This window comes from Falco cherrug, chromosome 12 (assembly GCF_023634085.1).
Source record: "Falco cherrug isolate bFalChe1 chromosome 12, bFalChe1.pri, whole genome shotgun sequence".
Taxonomy (NCBI): domain Eukaryota; kingdom Metazoa; phylum Chordata; class Aves; order Falconiformes; family Falconidae; genus Falco; species Falco cherrug.
Window position 1 is genome coordinate 16,543,515 of NC_073708.1, and position 22,168 is coordinate 16,565,682.

The window sequence follows — 22,168 nt, forward strand, 5'->3', positions numbered from 1 at the left end:
AACCAAAGGTGTAATCAGGTAGACTTTTAGGAAGCTAATTTTTTGTCTTTTCACTAAAATTACTGGCTCTCATGCACTACTGACGTTTGACACCATCACTGAGGGTATTTAACTTCCGTATGGTCTCAGTTGTCAGTCTGATGCACAAGAGCTGTGGGTGTTTTCTTACTAGTGAAATCAAAGCCCTCTTGCTGGTACTTTTGCCTCAAAATGGAACTTGTGCTGTTAATCTCCAGTTGATGAGTGCGTAAGAGAGCTGGACTTGCAATGCTTCTGTACTTTCTTTAACTTGTTGTCTTTATGTATTAAGATCTAGTTCATGAGACCACAAAATGCTTGCATTAAAACCTCACTTCTCCCAGTGTGATTGATGCATGATACGACATATTTATCCATTTTTTAAAATGCTGCAATGCGAGCTGTTGTTCTGTCTGCAGAATTACTTGAGCTCAAGAAGAAACAGTAATATTGATCAGTTCGTGTTTTCAAGCTTAATCGAAATGGACGTTGGGAAAACTGTTCTGCTGAACCTTTGGGTGCATTCTTTGTAAAGAGGTTGGAAGCACTGACTTCTAAATGAACAATAGTGTGGTACTGTGGCGAGAAGAGCTTGAATTTGGTTCTTGTGTGCTTTCTTTGCAGACTTTTGGAAACAGATAGCAAATCCTTGCGATCAGTAAATGGGTCAAGAAGAAATAGTGGATCTTCTCTTGTATCTAGTTCATCAGCCTCTAGCAATCTCAGCCATCTTGAAGAAGACTCATGGATCCTGTGGGGGAGGATTGTGAATGAATGGGAAGATGTGCGGAAAAAGAAAGAAAAGCAAGTTAAGGTAGCAGTTGGACAGTATATTTTTAGGATGGATTTGTAATGTGATATAAGCAATACTATTTTATCTTACTGTTGGTTTTTTTTTTTTTTTTGAGTAAACATGTAATAGAAGCTTCCAGTTCAATGAATCTAGTTCTGTCTCTAAGCCTTAGTGCTTCCAATGTAACTGTTACCAGACTTTGGTAACAGTTTTGCCCAGCAGATGTCTCTTACTGAAAATTAAACTCATTTACTGTATATCTTGAATACTAAAGCTTTCAGTCTACCTCTAATAAGAGATTTTCTTGAATCTCTTTACTGAAGATTTGCTTCATGTTTCCAAAATGGAATTACTGCAGACCCACTTAAGGGCATCTGATAGCTGGATGCTGTGATTATTTTCCCACTGAGCAGCCGTCTTTTTAAATTGTTCTTATTGGAAGAGCTGATAATTCTACTGAGACTCTGGTGAGTTTAGGGTTTTTGTGTGTGCCAAGTGTGTTGACCCCAGGGATGACCTTAAGCAGAAGAACACGTAGTGAACTGGACAAACTTTGACTAGAGTGTGGCCAGTCTGGGTTAGTTGTGGCCGTGTACAGAGGTGGCATTCAATTACACTTTAAATTCAAACTAAAAAGGATGTAGGGCATTTGAACATATCCACATTTCAGAAGCGGCGAGTACAGCAGCGTGGGATTTTTTGTTTGTAGGCAAGTCTGTTCTGCTTTGGTTCTTTATTGGCTCTAGTCTGTAGTTTTATGTGCAGAATACAAATTTCAAGGTCTTTTGAGCGGTTTGAAATGTGTGTCTATGAATAGGTTGTGGGAAGGCAGAACAATGGGCTGAAGTAAAGTATCTTTTATGTGAAGCAGTTGTGAAGGGAGAACATGACTTGAGAAAGGAAGCAACGGAAGAAAATTAATTCAAGACTTCTTGCTTACATAGGGAAAACAGTTTCTGGAAAGGTGTTCCCAAAAGGCCATGAAAAGAAGGCCACATGAACCTGGCAAGAGAAGGAAGTTAGATGATAATAAGGAGATCTGGTTGGATAGAATTCATTTGAACTGCCTGCATTTGAACATTTTAAAGTGTCACAAGTATCACATGTTTTTACAGATGGCCAAGTATAATTTGGGGAGTATTTGACTAACTTTCAGTAAGTATTTAATTATATTGCTAGTGAGTTTTCCTGTGCTGTTTAAATAAATCTCAATTATTTTTTTGTTTTGTTTGTTGAAAGTCAGCCTAAACTGTGTCATTCTGCATTTATGATGGAATACCAGAACATCCATACCCATTTCCTGACTCTGCCAGTAGTTACAACTCTAGCAGCGTAGGTATCTTTTTGTCTTGGCTGCAAAAGCTGGTCTTAAGTTATTAGATACCAGGTAAGTTTTTTCAGTTTTAGATATAGGTGTATATACCTTCCTGCATAGGTGACGTGTTCCATCCTTTATGTCTCCTGATCCACTTCAGAACTCGCTTCCTATTCATAGAGGGATTCTGAAGGGTGACCTGAGTCCTGCTTTTCAGTCTGCATCATCGTGTGTAGAATAGCATCATTTTAGTGCCTCTTAGTAGGTGCCTTTTCCTGCTCTTCCTTTGGGAATGTTGGAGGAATTAACTCTGTTATTCTGTCAAGCAGGTGTGTGGTAACTTAAAGCAAGAAACCACTTGCTAGTGCTTTGTTATAGTAGCCCTCGAGGCTTTAGATGGCTGATACACAATTTGGTAGTCCATTGTTAACAGATGTTAGCTAGAGACAGATGTGGACAGCTGATGTGTTAGGGCTGTTGTCTTTGATTTGGAAATTTTTTAGGAAATAACACAGGCTGTTGTAGTTGTCATATATGGGACAGATAGTTGGAGTGGCATTATGAGGATGGCTCTGAAGAAGGCTGGAGATCTTAGGGATATGAGAAAATTGAGGTCAGTGATGCAAAACTGCAGTAGAGTTCGAGCTTAGCAAAAAACTTGAAAGCAAGAGTCTCTTTAAAAGTTGTCACTGTTGCATTAATCAATCTTAATGTTTGAAGAAGTAAGAGAAATATTAGGAACAAACAAGGAAAAGCAGAAGCTTTGTAGAATAGGGGATTACTCTGTTTTCAGAATAAACTGCAGTGAAAGAAGCTATCCTTTAGGAGGCAGAGGACTTCGTAACAGTTCTTGAGGTACAAAAAATTGTTAAAGGAACTGTCTTGGCTTGAAGAGACAATCTTCTGGGTGAGCCTGATCCTAGTTGCAGAAAGTACCACTAAGTGTGTAAACTTCCTGAATCATCCTTTTTTTTTCTCAGTTTTCAGATCAAGCAATAAGACTACTTTCTGCTTGTGATTTCTGAAAAGACAGGTATTGGGTTCTTAGGTCTGTTGATATGGGGAAGGTTTGAATTGTATAATATTTAGCAGATTTTTTTTTTTTTTTCAGGGATGATAAAGTAAATTTAGTTAATTCAGTAGATGTAAACTTAATGTTTTTGGGGTCCAGTGTGGGAAACTACATTTAAATACTTTCTTAAAAGAGAACTTGGAAATATTGGCCCACCAGAGAGATTGGACACAACTTGTCAAGTTTGTCAAATGACTTTTGATGGTAGTAACATGCAGGGTTTTTTGTTGCAGTCAGCTGTGCTACAATTAGTTCTACTTTTTATCATTTACCTGTCTAGGAAATAGTTTTCAGTTGGTGATTTATCTCAATCACTGCAAATACAATAAAGGGTGTTATCTTCAGTCATCTCTTGTGAAATACAAAAGTAACTGTATTGAATTCTGGCTAATGGGAGTTCTTGTTTAAAATTGCTTGACTATTCGGTTTTTAAGTAGCTTACTATGAATGGGGGACTACTTTCATTAGCTAATTTAGCCACTAAAAGTTACTCAGTCTCCTTACTTCTGTTAACAATCTGTCACACTAAAATTGAGGTTACACATTATAAACTGTATGATTGGTTTGTGACATGATATTGTGAGGAACTTAATTTGTTGCTGTTTTGTTCTTTAGACTTATGTTTATATTGGCAGGAAGTATAAATGAATTTGTGTCATTTTTGTGTGTTTGTGTGTGCGCTTTAGGAGCTTGTTCGCAAAGGGATACCTCATCATTTCAGAGCAATTGTGTGGCAACTTCTATGCAGTGCTCAAAGCATGCCAATTAAGGATCAGTATTCAGAGCTTTTGAAAATGACATCTCCTTGCGAGAAATTAATAAGAAGGGACATAGCTAGAACATACCCTGAACATGATTTTTTTAAGGAAAAGGATAGCCTCGGACAGGAGGTCTTGTTCAACGTAATGAAGGTAAGTCAGTATTTCAGCCCTTGAAAATACATTAGCAAGAACATACACAGAAGTCTGGAAAATAATTTGCCTTGTATATAGTGAACTTGCATCAGTTTCATGTGTTTTAAGTTTCTGAAATTTACTCTAGTTGACACCGGATGGTTTAACAAATGGCATTCCAGTTTCAAAGATAGCTTTCAGATGCGGTATTCCTACAGTTTACTTCATAAGAAATTTAAAAAGCTTCATAAGTTTTCATTAAAATGAAGTCACAGGCTAACTGCTGATAGTGCAATGGAATAAAGTGTGCTGTGAAGTGAACAACGTTGCCCAAGACAAGAACACTGTACATCAGAACTGGTCTGCACTTTTTAAGTGTCTCAGATCCTGCAAGTGGTAGCAGCAGATGGCAGGTACAAGCTAATGTGCAGTCGTTACAGTGCCCAGGCACAAAATGAGAATGCCACCGTAAAATGAAGTTTGCATTATTTTGTCTTAATTGTACTGGAGTTTACATTTTGAAAGACAGGCTTTTTTGTACGACATAGTTTCAACAGAAAAGTTGGCAGGTTTCCAAATCATCGTAACTTCCAAAACTCTAAAATGAAGCTGCAACATGCATGGGGATCACTTTATTTCCTCTGCTTGTAAAAAAACCTGCAGTGCACAATTCTTTTTGAAAAGAACAGTTGTTCGTTTGTCTGATCTGTCTCCTATAAAAGTAGTAACCTAACGTTGCACAGTTTGTATGCCAGCTGTCTCTGTTATTTTTTGGCAAATTCCTGTAGCTGAAAACTGCATGTTTTTTTTCAGGTATTGCCTGCCTTAGGTTCAGCTTTGTAGGCTATCAGAGAGCAGAGTTCATATCCTTTGTAGCAGCAGGTAGCAGCTAGCATAGCTAAGTAAAACTTCTCAATAGAATGTCTGTCCTCACTGGATTTGAGAGAGGAAGAGTAAGTTATTTGTAACATAACATGCTAAATTAGCATGAACAATGATTACTTTTTATTGGTAATGATGTTTTATTGTTGAGCGTCTTGAAACTTTATTTCCCAGGCTTACTCTTTGGTGGATCGTGAGGTTGGATACTGTCAAGGAAGTGCTTTTATCGTTGGATTGCTGCTTATGCAGGTAAACATGATATTAAAAATGCGAACCTTTACAATCCCTGCTAGAATGCCTAATATATCATGGTGGCTTATTGGGCATTTTTATAATAGTTTTCCTTCGTCATTTTGCTACAATGGAATTGTCAAGGGCAGCTGTTTACTCTGCAAATCAAATAAGATTTATTCTCTGTGGTTCGGTTTGCCAAGAAGACACTGTCTTTGAGTGGGAGAATACGTTTATTTCTCAGAGCTAAGGTAGGTTTGCAGACTTGCAAGCTGTTTTGGTTAATGTTGTTTCAACCATTAACAAACTTCATTTCAGTTCTATTACACTGAATCGCCTCAGAGTTCAAATGGAACTTCACCGTTGATTTGATAATCTTAAAGCTGCCTTTGTATTACTGCCTTTTGTTTTATGACAAAGTAGGGTATAAGGAACTTGCAGACCTCCATTTCAGTTTAGAAACCACTTGATAGAATTCAAATATACAAAATTTCATTACAGTAATTGATTATAAATTTATTAAAAAAAACCAACCCAAACACAAACTCAAAACCAAACACAAAACCAACCAATCCCCCCTGCCCTCAAACCACCCCCCACCCCCCCAAAAAAACACCACAAACACAAGAAAATCCCATTGTGCGCGCACACACAAAAAACCACCAAACCGTCCCAAGCACTTACTCTGATATATCCTTACACTTGTCTAGAGTTTTTACTGTGCTTTTCTATTTTTAATATAGATGCCAGAAGAAGAGGCATTCTGTGTGTTTGTTAAATTAATGCAAGATTACAGACTACGAGAACTCTTTAAACCAAGCATGGCTGAGCTGGGCCTTTGTATGTACCAGTTTGAATGCATGATACAGGTACATACAAAATCAAACTTTCTCTTCAGTAACTATTAACAAAGGAACTTGGGAATTACAGTTCAAGAGCAGGCATGTCTGTTGGCTAATAGGCTGTTCTCTTGACAGTAGCTAGTTTCAGAACTTGAAAAGTAAATGCATGTGGCTGTGTGGCCCTACTTTCTTTAACCTTTGGCAGGCAGCGACTGGCTTTTAAACACTGAAGCATGAGGATTTGTATTGCTACAGTTTAAGGACATGAATGTCTAATTCTGTTTGGATTGAAGATTCTGAAAGTCAATGTCTTCATAGTCAATTATAAATTATCTTATATATATATAAAAATATATATAAATATCTTAAAAGATGGAAACTGGGAGATACCCTCATATGTGGAACTAAAAATGGTGTTCAGATTTGGGACACAGAACACTTTTTTCTTTTTTCTTCCTGGTTGGGCTGGTGGAGACAAACAGGTTTGTGTGTTGTGATCCAGTTCCGAATGTGATGGTCAGGGTGGGATGTTATGTAGCAAATGAGACACAGGTCTCTGGCTGTACCCTAGGTCTTTTCAGCTCTTTTGGTAGCCCACTCTACATGTGTCTTGGGGATTTACAAGCTTGGGACTTCCTGTTAGGATCGGGAGGTGTTCCCATAATCTCTGCTTTGCAGGGTGGAAGTGCTGTAGGGCTGTCTGTGCTGGGACTTGTGTAGCATGGTTCTTGATGAGTAATATTGTTCCTAGTCTTGTGTTATGAAGCTGCTGTCTGTACTAGATATCAATTATTTTCTTCTTTTATTCAAAACTTGACAAAAGCATGGATACACTAAAACTACCAGCAGAAGTTTAACGTGTATTTTTTTTCATCGTTTTCTCTTTCAGGAGCATCTTCCAGAGCTTTATGTGCACTTTCAGTCTCAGAGTTTCCACACTTCTATGTATGCGTCGTCATGGTTTTTAACTATATTCCTTACAACTTTTCCACTACCAATTGCAACAAGAATATTTGATATCTTTATGTCTGAGGTAACTACTCAATACTCATGTGTTCTATTTCAAGAGCAGCTGTTAAAAGTAGTTATTTAGGTAGTGGTATAAACCTCATTATGAGGGCAAATCTCGTAGTCTTGCTTTTTAGTCGTTATGCTCATCGGGTTATTTTGTAGGGGAAGGTGTGTATGTAGTTTGTCAAGGAAGAGCAGCTGTATCTTTGAATGTAGATGCTGCGTGCATATTTGCACTCCAAGGCTTTTGAAGAGGTAGCAAACCTGTCAGTTCTGGGTGCAGCAAGAGCGTTGCATAGAACAGGGACATCAGTTTCTCAGTATTATAGTAAGTTTGGGGTGGAAAGTAATGCTGCTTTCAGGCCAAAGTTAAAGCTCCATGGGGATTAGCAGGCCAAGAGCAGGGAGTCTTGGCATCTTTTGTTGTCCAGATGACAAACAGTAGCCAAAGAAATCTATGCAATTATTGTGTCACTGTCACAAAGACACCTAAATTAGTTTTGCATGGTTGTAACTGGTAACAAACCACAGCGTCTAGGTCATTTATGCTCTTTCTATGCAATCATCTTCTAGAAAATAGTAAGACAAAGGTGGATCCTTTGAGCTTGTGCTCAAGAATGTCCAAGACAGCATATATCAGTGAGACGTTCCCTTGTATCAGTTTAAATAGCTTAACTCAGTTATACTGTGGCTTTTTTTTTTTTTTTTGGGGGGGTGCGAGGGGAGGCTTTTTTGAGAAGGACCTGGGGGATTGTACTAGATGTATTTAAAATGTTTGATAAAGCTGACAGAAGACCTGTTACTCGATGTTTTACCTTAGCACTAGCCTCTCTGAGAGGGGGTCTGACATCAGGACAAATAGCCAGACTACTTCTCCCTGGGACAAAATAAGAAATTCAGAGGTTTTTCAGTAGCCCTTTTGCTTGTTTGAGAAACTGGGTGACATGTCCACCATTAGTAAATAGAATCGTACTGTTGACAATGCCATGAATAATTGTTGGATACTTCTTAACTTCTGATTTCAGGGTTTAGAGATAGTATTTCGAGTAGGTTTAGCAGTACTTCAGATGAACCAAGCAGAATTACTACAACTTGACATGGAAGGAATGTTACAGGTAAATTAAGGTTATAATAATTGTAAGAGATGTCTGAAACATGTAATGGTGTGTGTATTTCCTTGCAGCTATTAATTACATGTAATCTTGTGCTCTGATTGCTTTTAGCACTTTCAAAAGGTCATTCCACATCAGTTTGACAGTGGTCCAGACAAATTAATCCAAGCATCTTACCAAGTCAAATACAATGCAAAAAAGATGAAAAAGTAGGTATAACATTTTGAGAAAATAGATTATGCTGTTGCTAAGAGCTACTGTTTGTTTATCTTTAAAACTAGTTACTTGGTATTTCATTTTGAATTTTCCATCATCAAATTTTTTGGTGTTTTATACTCTAAACTGAAGTTCTGTCTGCCAGAAAATTTTTCTAAAGCAGTATTTGCTATTTTTCTAAAACATAATAAAGCCATATTTCATTTTTTAAAATAACCTGAAAAGCTTTTGAAGAAAGCTGCAACTTATGGGGAATTACAGCATGACTGTAAACAAGATCTGATTCGAAAAAGAAGCGGGGGTCTGGTGTGGTTTGTTTTTTGTTTGTTGGGGTTTTTTGGGGGGTGGGGTAGGTGTTGGGTGTTTGGCTTTTTGAGGGTGAAGTGGGGAAAGGTTAAGCTTCATGATTTGGCCTAAATTCTTAAGACTTTAGTTCTCAGGAACTGGAGAAATATTCACAGTGCTGAAGAGTGCATGTATGGTCAAGATCAGTGTTGTTTAAAATAGAAATTGATGAAACTTTGTAATAACATTGGTAATTGTAAAATAACTTTCGTGTGGAGTTTGAAATACTGAGCGTGATATGTTGGGGTTTTTTATGGTTAGTTGTGTGTCTTGTCTCTTCTGCATTTGGTAAATTATGTTTTGATAAGCCAAGCAGCACATATTGTGCTTTTTCCAGGGTTAAGTTTGGTGATTCTGCAGTTGGTTGTAATGTATTTTATATTCCCTGTCCTTGCACTGTAGATTGTGCTAGGGTCTTTCCAGTTGAATTTTCCAGTCCTTCTGTCAGCAGCCTATGATCAGTGCTGTAGAGTGAGCAGTCGTCTTTAAAACAGTAGTAACAAAGCTTTCAGGAAAAAAATTTTCTCTGAAAGCTAATATAAGTGGATGTAGTTTAAAATCCTACCATTTCGAGGCTAAACTTCCTTGGATGCCTTCTATAAAGACATTGTTTGTCTCAACTTTTTTTGTTCTTGTTGCCGCCCTTTTCAATTGGGACAATTTTGTGGTTTGCTGGAGAGGGGCCAAAATGGTTTTATGTGCTTAAGATATTTGTCTCAAATCTCTTTGCATCTTTCTGTCTTCCAGGCTTTCCAAGCTCTGTTTTCTTTTGGCTGTATCTATTAAATTGATTGTTGTAAAAGTACATTGAGCGGTGATTACAGAGTAGCTCCAAATCATTGCCACTGTAAATGTATACAAGCAAGCACCTTGCCTCAGAGTGCTGGTTCAGGGTCCGCTCATACCTGCAGAAGTCTTTGTGTTTAAATTTAATGTCCAGTCTCAACGCTTAGAGGAGCGCATTTCAAGTGGCCGCTTTAACAGTATCTCTGTCCTGCTGTTGTTTGTTAGGTATTACACCAACAAGCAAGTTATCCATAATTTTTCTAATGATAATTTACTGTTTCTAATTTTTAGGTTAGAAAAGGAATACACTACAATAAAGACAAAAGAAATGGAAGAACAAGTTGAAATTAAGGTAAGAGAGCCTGAACAAATTTATTTGCGGATCAGTTGAATTCCTAGATGTGAGGTTACTTATTTGATCTGTACATGTAGCAAGACGTGTAACTCAGGTCCCCGAATTCTTTTCTTTCAGCATTTGTATTTGGGATGTCTGTTCATAAAGGACACTTACAGTGAAATTATTGAGACTTCTGGTGGAGGGTTAAAGAAAAGTCTTTGATGGGCAGCTGCTGTACTTAGTTTTTATTATTTTCTGCTGACTAAAGCTTGATTATAGATGGCCTCATTTATCAGAGGTTCCAGATATGCTGGTTTAGATGTAGATGTCCCACGCAGGAGGTTTGTAAGACACATGTTAAGACAGAGTTTATGAGAATGTACTTGAGGGGTTTATCATTGATTTTGAGGTACTGATTGTTCTTATGCATTGAGCCCAAGATGGAGTGCCTTCTGTCTGCAGTCACTTTTGGGAGCTTTTGCAATTGATACATGATGTGGAAAACCCTCTACCAGAGAGTGCAGTTTGTTTCCCTTTTACTAACTGAACTACTTCCTGTATGTACTTAATCACTGCATCTTTTTGCTTTTGTGACATAAATAGACTTGTGTTGCTCTTTTTTCCTTTTTCACTTTTTTTTCACAGCGTGGTTTTTCATCTGGATTTCCCTCCTTGTGTCATGTTTTCAGCTAGTTCCGTGAGAAAAGACAGTGAGAGAAGTGATGGGCAAGTGTTGTGTATAAAGCTCAGTAGGGGGAGCGAGGTACAGCCTTCCTTCTTCCTTTTGCCTTTCAATATCAGTTTAAGGCATTGGTTCTTCAGGAAAATTCAGTGACATGCACCTGGGAGCGCAAAGGTGTTCCAAGCTTTTTCAGGCAGTTTGTTACAGGCAGCGAGGCAGTTAGTAGCAGCATTAGGACCTGTTGTAGTGGCATCTGAAATCAGATTTGCAGGACTTAAAAGACAGCTCACTGCAGAACAAGACAGAATAAAATCATTCGAAAGACAACTGTAACTCCAGACTCTGGTATTTTAACATTTCAAATCCTTCTCTGCTTCCCCCCACCACGCACTCCCACTCCACAAAAAAATTCCACCTCAACAAAAACATATTAAAACACATCCCCCACCTCCTACCTTCCGCCTCACCCCACCAAAAAAAAAACCCAAACAACCAACAAAACCCAGCAACCCAAACTGTTTGTAGGCCCTGCTTTGGGACCTCATAGAAACCATTTCTGTCTTGCTCTCTCCAGCTAAGAAGCTCTGCTATTTTTGGGAGATGGAAAAACAAGCACATTGAGTCTGCCTCTTACTCCGGCAGAATAAAGCATTAATGAACTGATATCCATGGCTCTCTGCTTAGGGATACAGATCTCTTCTATCTGATGCTGAAATTTACAGGAAATGCACTGGTAAAATACGCAATTCAGTACAATTCTTTCTCACTTCTGGGGCATTTGAGGTAAATAATTCTCAGTATAATGTTAACAGATTGAATAAACATTATGCTATAATTTAACATAAATTATTGGGAGGAAAAGGAAGTATACCTTGCAGCTATGTCATTAGCTTGTCCTAGTGCAGGGAGTGCGCTTTCATGTCCCTTAACCATGAAGACTGTCCAGCTGTGTTCATGTACAGGGGGCTCTCAAGTCTAATGCGCGGTTAAGCCCCGGGGCTCACCTGCAGACATACTGCTATCTGCTAATGCAACACAGATGCTTTTGTGTAACACAAAACTTACCATCTTTGTTGTATCAAGCTGTTTAAACTCATCTTTTGAATTAGTACATCATATAAAAGGATGTTTAAAAGGTCGTTAATTACTTCTGAGATTGTATTGATTTTTGTAGATGTGATGAGGTAAAAATGTTGTTAGCTTGCTTGGTTTTTATCAGACTTCCAATTCAGACTTGAGAAATACAACTCTGAACTGTTTGCCTTCCAGAGGTTACGAACTGAAAATAGACTCCTAAAACAGCGCATTGAAACATTAGAAAAAGTAAGTATGTTGGTGATTAGATTTAATCTGTGCTAATTTATACCTGGTGGCAATTTTATTATATGAAATGGAAATCTCAGAATTACAGCTTACTGGTTTTTCTGCTACTCTGGTGTTTACTAACAGTTCTTAGCCAAAGAGCATGGCAGTAACAAAGCAATTAGGGTCAGTGCTCACAAATGTTTTAAGATTTTTATGTCTGGCTTGTAGTAAATATGAAACTAAACATTTTGACATACCCAACTGTTGTACTGTTTTCTTTCTGTATTAGAAGGATCTGTTCAAAGTCCAGAAGACTACGTAAAATAGTGGACTGCTTGGGTGGAAAACAGGTTATTGTGAGACAGTCCGCAGTTTTGAAAATTGGAAGTTGCTGGGTGTTTTTACGTAGGAGCGAAATGACCTACCAATGACTGGAGAGTGATGGAGCTGCAAGCAGGTTACTTAATCACTAGTGAATGCAGCAGTAGAGGGCAGGTTGTTGCAGCATTCTCGTTCAGTACAGGAAGCCTGCTGCCATTAATTTTTTTACGTAGTTTTGAATTTTTGTAGCAATTTTGGGCACACGGAGGCAGAGAATATCTTTTTAAGACTTATTTCTCACAGATTTAGTCTGAAATAGGGTTTTTTTAGGCTTCTTTGTAACTGGATATAACTTTAAAACTACGCATGATAACTGTTGTCGATACATTGCCAACAGGCAGGTGGTGTTCTCCAGTGGCCTCTCCTATATTCTGGGATCATGCTTGTGACATTGCAGCTGAGCTTGTCTGCTCCGGAGCGAGAACATTCTTGTCTGTCTTAACCATGAACAGCAGCTATCCTTCAACAGATTAATTTGAACGCGGTTGCGAGTTGCGAACAGTTGATGTTTCACAGGGAAGAAGATGATGGAGTGAATTTAGTGACATAACTGAAAGATGTCACACTTCAGATGTTAAATCCGTTGCAGCTTCTTGAAAAAACAGTTAATCTCTGTCAGATTATAATTAATTGATTTCTGAATTTAGTTTGGAAAAATGCACACAAGGAGGACATATTGTGACAGTTGTGACCAAAAATACAATTTTATAAACACCATTGTTTCTAATGTTTAAGTGCTGATGAAAGTAACTGAAAAGAGCAGACTTTTTTGAAGAAGTTTGGAGCTGTAGTGAATCACTTCAGTGCTGTTGGCAAACTTATAATAGTAAATATGTCTGTTTTATACCAAACTTGCAGAGGTTTGAAATCAGATATTTTTTTTTTTTAATTAGTAAGTCCATGATGAACTGCCAGATGCTAGTGCTTTTGCAAACTCTGTACTTAAAATTTCAGAATTAATTTTGAGTATCCTGTTCGGACTGGAATTAGAACATTTCAAAATGGGACGATATTATCTGTTAATAAGAATTTCTGAAGATCCTTATCATCACAACATATGAAATATAGATAATGAAGTACGAACAAATGTGTTCAGTCTTCTGTTGGAAGCTTCAGGTTTTTTCCTCATCCTAACCTATATGATTTACTTGTCATTACTTTTAGCGTACCTTAATGAACTTAACTGCTGTACTGTAACACTTCAACTTTTAAGTAATAGCTCTTATCAACCAGTCTGGGCTTCAATTTTAATAAAAGTTCCAAGGACAAAGATGGTCTGTGAATCGATGTGTTCTCTGTTTTAGAATCTGCAAAGATTGAGTGATAGAGTAGAAATGAATTGTGTGACTGGGGTGGGGGGTGGGGGATAGGGCAGGGGAAGTGTAGTGCTTGTCAGTGTGCATAAATGAAGTTTTCTTTCTTGCAAAACTTTGGCAGGAAAAGAGAATCTATGAACTGCTCAGTTGAGTTGCTGCAAGAGTTCAGTAAAACAAAATAATAGTTGTCATAGTTGAAATTTTCTATTTGTGTCTGTCAGTTTGCACCATTTAACTCTCTTGCTTCATCTTTTTGGAAGCTTTATTCTGCATGAATGCCTAAGTGCTTAGTGGAGTTTCCTTTGTGCTCAAATTATGCCTGCCTTTCATGTTGTGGATGGATCATACTCTGTCTTGCATCTGCCTACTAGATTGTATTAGGTAATGTTCCTTCCAGTAACTTGTGTTGATTAGGGAACCAAGCCATTCAGATAAAAACACCTATCTCCAGTAGGTGACTTAAGTGTTACAAAAACCTGGCTTTGAGACCTTCTTGTATCAAAGATGGACCGTGTTAAATCTGTTGCAGGAAAGGCTGCTTCCTGGGACTTTCAGGCTGAGTTGCCTTAATTCTATGTGAAAAGTTGTTAAGTTTGCAAAAAGAATTTGTGTAGAAAATGGGTAGAATTTGGGCATTTTCTTTCTCTCAGTTCTTGTCTTTTTGTCACTATTATCATCCCTTTGTTTTTTTGGGTTTTTCTTTTCCTTATTCCTATCTGAATTTTTCCTTTGTAGGAAAGTGCTTCCTTGGCAGATAGATTGATACAGGTATAGTCTTTTAGTCTTTTACTGTATGACTCTCTTCCTCTCTTCCTACTCTCAAAAACCCCCGAACTGCTTTAATGCATGCGTATTTGCATGCTGTACTCTATCCCTGCTTTGCTGATTTGGAATAAATATAGAGCTAATCTCTCGCTAGAAACTTATTTAGTTTTGTTTACTAAAAATATATATAAACCCTATACCTGCACGTTACAATAATTTTCCTAACCTAATGTAATATTTTGGTAAATTCCTATGACAAATGGATTCTGTGACACTGTATTAACACTGAAATTGAACATTGCAAACTTAAATCTGTGCATGTACAACTGAGTAATGTTGCATGAAAGGAAATTTATTGTATGCAAGTACGCAATTGTGCTTGCTAAACAAATGCTGAATTTTGTGATAAAGTACTAGAGCAGCTGTTTAGTACTACCTCGTCCTAAAATTTCTACCAATTGTACTCTGTGCTGTTTGCAAAACCAATCTTATGAAATAAGCAGCTAAGCATCACAAAGGCAATCTTCCTTGGATATGTCCTCAATTGCTTAAAAAAAATAAATTATGTCCTAAGGGACAAGTGACAAGGGCCCAGGAGGCTGAGGAAAACTACCTCATAAAACGGGAGCTGGCCACCATCAAACAGCAGAGTGATGAGGCCATTACTAAACTGGAGCAAGCTGAGAATACCATCAGGGAGCTCCAACAGCAGCAGCAATGGGTAAGGAGCCTGGCAGCACATCATCTCATCTTTTTCACTCACTTGTGTTTATTTTTCCTCATCATGACATGGTCTCCGTGCTGTCCTTGTAAATGCTTGTTCATTGTGATTTGCGTTCTGAGAGTTACAGATTGAACTAAGTGATGTTTTGGTCTGTTCATACTGATAGATGAGATTAATAACCCTGCATAGACACATGTTATTTGTTTAAGAAAAAACCCAACCCACAACAAATCACACCAAGCCAAAAACTCCACAACAAAAATACCCACCCCAAAACCCCACTGCCACCAAAGAAATACTAACAAAAAAACGCATGCAAAACCTTTGGTAGCTCCTAATGCCAAGATTCTAGCCATTGCAAATTGTGTCACTCTGAATACTCGGATCTGAGAGTTGATTCGTAATGCCTTTACCTAGCTTCTCATTTAAGTTGGTCTCTTCCATGTTAATGTTTCTTCTGCATACCTTTTTTTTTTTTTTTTTTCCCCCCCCCTAGCACGCTTAAACTTGCTGCTTGAAAAATAAAAAGTTATTGTCCCTCTGAGTTTGGAACTACAGGACTTGATTAAATAGCATGAGTTTATGTGCATATAGAGAAGAAAAATAACTCTTAGCAGCTGTAGGTAGTACTGTGTTTGTAGGTACTGTGTGGCTTAGGTAGAACAATGTGCAAGAGTTCAGACCATTACTGTGAGACTGAAGTTACGTTCTCTAAGCCACTTACTAAGTCCTCAGTATCTTCTCTGGAGAGAGTGAGGGAAGCGGTTTCAGCAGTCTTCGCTTGCTGAATGAACTGTGCACTAGCAGTGTTGATGTGAACGTGCTCATATTAAGTGGTGTCCAAGGACTTGTCTGAAGCCCTGGGCATTTCTGGTGTATGAAATAAAACTTTTTAGAAGTGTAACATGCTGCAGCTGCTTATGAGGTCCCTTACAGGCAATATAGCAGTTTGTTTTACACATCTTCCACCAAAACTCTGGAAATAGGAAATACTTGTATCTTGTCTTGGAAGGTGGAGATGAGATTTACTGTTAGACTGAAAAGAAATCATAACTTAAATAGAACATTATAGAAATATTTACGATGCCTGTTTAATGCATTTCTGTGTAAAGAAGATACCTCATTTAGAATAGTTGCAAGGAGTTATTAATGAGCTGTTACTCTGTAATGTGTAATGCTGTTTTTTATTTAATCTTCGCAATTTCTGTAGTGCCCTGCTTCCAGCTGGAATAGAGTTAATTTTTAATGCTGGAATAGAGTTGTTTTTTCTTCCTAGTAGCTTGTGGTGCTGTATTTTGGATTTAGCATGAGAATAGTGTTGATAACCAGCTGATGTTTGAAGTTGTTGCTAGGTAATGTTTACACCAAGTCAAGGACTTCTCAGTTTCTCAGGCCCTGCCAGCGAGAGGGCTGGAGGGGCACAAGAAGCTGGGAAGGGACACAGCCAGGACAGCTGACCCGAACTAGCCAAAGGGACATTCCATACCATAGGTTGTGCTCAGTATATACAGCTGGGGGAGGTGGCCAGGGACTGGCCAGGCGTCAGTCAGTGGATGGTGAGCAATTGTATTGTGCATTACTTGGGGTTTTGTCCCTTTTTTGGATTTTATTCCTCTCTCCGTCTCTCTCTCCTCTCATTGCAATTATTATCATTATTATTACTGTATTTTAATTATTAAACTGTTCCTATCTCAGCCCTCAAGTTTTATCTTTTTCCTGAATCTCCTCCCTGCCCCTCTGGAGTGTGGGAAGGAGTGAGCGAGCAGCTATATGGTACTTAGTTGCTGGCTGGGGTTAAACCATGACATTTACAGGGGGGAAAAAAATGCAGAAATTATGATTAAGAAGATCAGGATGTTCTAGTGATGCTTTCCAAAAATTCGATATGCTGTAATCTTTCAGGTAAAATAAAATAAGAAGTGTTTATAGACCTGGGTACCCAGTTGTTTACTGTCTGATTACAATAGTGCACACACTTTTGCAATGTGTTTTTGGAGGCATCCCTGTTACTTACCTGTACTCCATTAAAAGTTATTAAAACAGATTAAAATGCTATATTTATCTATAAGTTGATGGGTAATACGACTTTTTAGTGCTTTTAATTATGCTGGGGACTTTATGAAGTACAATGTTGGGGAAGCCTGGCAGGCTGGCTAGGCATGGGAACTGGTCATGAGCAAAACTGTCAGATAACTGTGGATTGCAGAATTGGCTGGATTGAAGCTGTGGGGGCAGGCAGCTGGACAGGTACTGCGGGAGTGGAGAGCGTGTAAAATGCGAGAATGGGCAGTTAAGAGCTACACTTCCTACCCTGCATGCTTGCAGCCTTGTCTTCCTCCACTTAAATGTGAATATGAGTGGAACTGAGGCTGTAAATCCATGTGGCTATAGAGGGATTTGTGCCTGGTAGCTGACTGATTTTGCAGTGTAAGGAATCATACTGTGGTTTTGAGGGCTGTGTGAATTAACTTGGACAATGTGGTGAAAGTGTTAAGATGGTTTCAGTTGTTAGTTCCCTAGATTCTGCTGCATTAGTAAGGTTTGTAACTGAACAGGCTTTTGACTTTGCTAAGCATGGCAATAGGAGCAACAAATGTAAACAGCTGTGAGCACCTAGGGCACCGCCTTGTGGAAATTCATTAATTTCTTTTGAATTTTGGCATTTCACTTTTGAGTATGCTGGAAATCTTTTTGCTGCTTCCTAGTGCCAGTAGCTTTGCTCTCGGCAGTATTCCTCTTCAGTATTGTCTTAAGAATATTTGCTTTAATTTTTTTCTCCAATTATTTCAGTTTTGTTTATGAATAGCAAAAATGATTGTACAATGAACTTATAAAAAAAATGCCAAAACCAAAACGCAGTTCACTTTTACTTGTAAATTAAGAGGCAGGAGAAATAAGAGTAGGGTTGTAGGTTCTTTTTTTGTTGTTGTTGGTAAGCAAAAGTATTATCTAAACCATAGTATTTCTAAGATGACGAACATACTTTGTAAAAAGGTTATGCATTTGTGTTTAAATATTATCTAGGGTTTATTCTATCTGTTCTGTGAGGTTTGATAGCACAAACTGGATGGTTTAAAGGTAAGTATTGGAAGTGCTTACAGGATGTGTGTCTGTGTTTATGAAGAAATTCTCCATTGCAGCACTTCTTTGTAAGGCTGAATGCAAAGATGGGTAGAGGAGTATTCTTCTGACTGAAGTCCAACACCAGAAGCCCAAATTACATGCAACTTTAAATACTTCACAGGAAAAATTATAGGGAGTTTGTAGTTGAACCAGAAAGCCTTTTATTGCAAGGTGTTGAGTCTTCTTAGAGAGGTTCTTCTTACCATTGTTCCGTAGTGAAAGAAAGGGAAGTTCTGCTATAGTACTTCTCCCAGATGACCTGAAAATAGTACTAGTGATCATATGATAAATCACATATTAAGTGTGGTCAAATGTATTCCACATATTTCTGAATACATTTTAAGTCATTTGGAAGGGGGAAAGGAAGCAGAAAATAACAAGGTTTGAGATGGAGACTTCACACTTAATTTTACTTTGGATGCTAACTTTTACATCTTAGTAGAAAGCAATTCTGTCAGTGAAAGGTTTTTAAAAACAGTACATAACCTGTACAAATTTTTATAGTGATAACTAGGAAAAAAATAATTGTAAAGCTGACAATGTTCTGAAGTGCTGGTGGAGTTCAGTGCTTCAGCTACCTAAATATTTGCCTGAATGGGTTTGAAGAGAATGGTACTCATCTGGCTTTGGCACATCTAATCTCACCAAAGGCTTCTAGGTGTGGTGGATAACCAAAAGATTAAGAGGAAGGTGGTTTCTTCCTCATACTGCTAGTAAATGAAGAACTGCATAGAGGAAGTTGTGCCTGACTTCAACAGAATACAGAAGGTTTTCTTTTGAAGCATGCTAAAAGTGATGTATTTGAGGAGTTAAGGGTGAGGATAATCAGCCTGTTCTAACTAGTTCCTAATAATTACATGCTGAAGGGATTTTTTTCTCTGTTTTTTTCTCCTAAATGAAAAATTTTTCTCTCTAAATGAAAAAGCTAGTTTCTGCTGGATGTACAAAAATGAATAGTCTTAACGATTTTTGCCAGTGAAATACACCTCTGGAGCACAAATCTCAGTCTTTCCCAGTGATACTCTAATTTTCAACGATTACTCAGTTCACCAGTCTGAATGCTTGAAAACTGAATCTGAGAAATGAGAGTTCAAGGTAAAATTGCTTTTTAAATAGGCTCTTCAAGTGTATTAGGGGAAGACGATTTTAATTGTCTAAACATTCAGATGGAAGTATGTGCATTTTGCAAGGTAATATTTAGTCACGTATTTGGTTATTGTTACAGCAACTCCATAATGCATAGTTTCTTTTCAGGAACTCATGCTAAAATGACTGATGATAATTGATAGAATATATGCTTTTAACTGGGTGTTGGAACCTTATGGAAGGCTTCACTTTATTTTACAATACACTTTATTTATACTACTTTTCAATTTGCAACCAAAATGTAGAAAATAAAAATATGTCTTTTTAGCGCTACAGTTAGTGCTTAAATGCATAAACAAAGTTAACTAGGCAGCTGCTGGGCAATCTGTTAGTTGCCCTTCAGTATAGAGTCCTGGAAAAGCATTCTGTAATTACATGTAATAATCTGTCATTGGCCAAAATAACATTAGGAATGGTTGTGTCAGTCTGAGATTTTACTATTTCTGAGATTTTAAGAAAAGTTGCAGGAAAACGAATCCAGTTGTGTGAAGCCAAGCAAAGGCTTGTTTCTTTCGAAAGTGAATGGCTGTAGAACTACGTTTTTAGTGCTTTATATTACAGAAATCTTTTCAACACAGCCAAGCAAAACAGTGTTAGTGTAGATAAAACCTTTGGCTGGTGTCTGGAAATCTACATTCACATTGTGGTTCTTGTCACAAACTCTAGAGCTTAAGGCAAATACATAAAAGATTTTTTGCTGAAGAAGTTGTTCTTAAAGTAATTTTCAAACGTTGTTTTTACTATGACTTTGTGTTACCTTAAGTTCTGAACTGCTGTTTTATTACTGAGGGAATGTGTTTGGGTGTGCAAAGTTGACTGGCGGTAGTCTTGAAATCCTTTATGGAAAGAACCAAATTTCTTTGTAGCTCGGGCCTGTGCTGTCTGTCAAGGGGCTGTACTGCTGCTTGTGCCTGGATTTTTCTCATAAATCCACAGGGTTTGCCCTGGAAGAGGATCTCAGGAGGAATATGTATAGTGTGAGCAAATGAGAGCCAAAGGCTGGAGTGGAAACCAAAGTGATCATCCATTGAAGCATATATGGCTTTCTTTTAAATCCAGGATTATGGAAGCCTTGTTTTGCATCTGCATTTAAGTGAGTAGGGATCAAGAGAGATACTTGTATTAACCTTGTAATTTAGCTAGTCTTTCCTAAGCATCTTTTTCTGCCTATTACAAAATAATCACAGATCCTTTGAGAATTTTTCAGTTTGGGTAACAATGAGGGAAGACTGTGAGTTGTTGCTCATCATACTGATGGGGTCTCAGTTTGGTCTTAAACATTTGGCTGTGTGGAGGTGCAGCTGTTTGAGGGGCATAGCGTTAGGGTTCTTATTAGCAGTTTGGATGGACACGTTAATAGACTTGTATAAGGTAAGCGCTTCTGTTGGTCTTAAGCTAGTATTCCTGATGTTACACATTTGAATGTACTTTTCACTCCAAATCTGGCATATAAAACCCCTTTCAAACCATCTGTGCTTCATACTAAATATATTTCTGCAAACTTTGTAGCATAAATGCAGTTCACGGTACAGTGAAGACTTTGTGCTACAACTGGAAAAAGAGCTGGTCCAAGCCAGGCTGAGTGAAGCAGAATCCCATTGTGCCCTGAAGGAGATGCAAGATAAAGTTCTAGAGATGGAAAAGGTAAATCAAACCAGGACCCTCTGTATAAAATAGCACTAGAAACAGAATACAGATCCCTGTAATTCTTTGCATAACTCTGCTTTAGAAACTTCTCTTCTGTGTTTTCACAATTGCAAGATGCTTTCCAAACTTGAAGTTAATGAGGAAAAAACTAAGGTCTCTTCACGCTGGGAAAGGTTTGTGAAGAACAGATCGCTTTTCTCATATTCCTGAAGCCCACTGCAGTGGAAAACTTGGATTCTGGTGGAGCCTTTACAGTAAACATAGATTGTTTCAAAGTTGCATCCTCCAACAAGAGCAGGATGCTTAGGCTGAGCATTGAGGTGATGTGAAACTAAGTAGTTTGGGAAGGGAGGAGGAAAGAGTTCAACACTACCGTTCCCAGCTCTTGAGTTCTTGTGTGTCTTCTGCTTTGTTCCATGATGGACAGGGAAATATCTCCACCGTTTAGTGCCAAATCTCTACTGCTTTTTGAGTGCCATCCCAGCTTGTAACTTACTGATCCCAGAGTTCAAGCAATGCTCAAACCAACTGTCAAACATTGACATTTCTTTGAAGAAAAACTTAACTGCAAAATAAAATAGAAAAAAAGGAAAGAAAAAAATCTCCACTAAGTGACCTAACAAAGCACACTTTTCAGATCCTGTTGTATTGGCTTTGGAAATTGTTTCCTCGTGGAAATTTTGAAGAGTTTTATACTCAGGAATGTGGCCAGACCCACTGGAGTCAAGATCTTACTTTTTTAAGTATCTGAGGGCCCTGGTGGGAGTCTAACAGGCTAGTAGTGTGGTAGTTTTCATTGTAGTGAACATTGGAAAGAATTCGGGATCTAATGTATTTCTCAAAGGTCAAAAAGACTATTTTTATTTAGCCTTCATCAGCGTCAAGATAGCATATGCTGAAAACTTCAGTGTGGAAAAAAAACCCTGGAGCAGTAGGGGAAATTCTGGTGTGCCAGACACTGGGATGTACAGTCGTGTTTCAGTCTGTCATGATAAACTTAGATGCATGAGAGAGCGACTGAAATCAACTCCCTCAAATGTCTACAAATACAGCTTTTTACTGCTGTTAGTGATGTGTCATGTAATCTGGGAAAATTCTGCTCAATAACCCAAGATCTGTATGGCTGTACTGACAGCGATGTAAACATTCGGAAACACACCCTATCACTTCTTATACTTGCCAGTACTTGGATCCCATGATTTTGAAACATAGAGATGCTAATAAAT

The 22,168-nt window shown here is 38.1% G+C and overlaps 1 protein-coding gene across 7 annotated transcripts in view; it reads left to right on the forward strand.

The window, feature by feature from the left end:
• EVI5 (ecotropic viral integration site 5) overlaps positions 1-22,168 on the forward strand; it is an 82,905-nt gene that overhangs the window by 15,957 nt on the left and 44,780 nt on the right. For 5 of the 7 annotated variants that reach the window (XM_055724222.1, XM_055724227.1, XM_055724224.1 and 2 more), the window contains 12 exons: positions 643-832; positions 3,885-4,109; positions 5,148-5,222; positions 5,948-6,073; positions 6,936-7,079; positions 8,083-8,172; positions 8,281-8,378; positions 9,808-9,868; positions 11,805-11,858; positions 14,273-14,305; positions 14,877-15,023; positions 20,805-20,939. In XM_055724222.1, coding sequence (XP_055580197.1) covers positions 643-832; positions 3,885-4,109; positions 5,148-5,222; positions 5,948-6,073; positions 6,936-7,079; positions 8,083-8,172; positions 8,281-8,378; positions 9,808-9,868; positions 11,805-11,858; positions 14,273-14,305; positions 14,877-15,023; positions 20,805-20,939 — 1,378 coding nt within the window. Of the gene's footprint in view, positions 1-642; positions 833-3,106; positions 3,160-3,884; positions 4,110-5,147; positions 5,223-5,947; positions 6,074-6,935; positions 7,080-8,082; positions 8,173-8,280; positions 8,379-9,807; positions 9,869-11,804; positions 11,859-14,272; positions 14,306-14,876; positions 15,024-20,804; positions 20,940-22,168 lie in introns of those variants that run through there. The other 2 variants (XM_027814459.2, XM_055724223.1) reach the window with 2 other exon arrangements.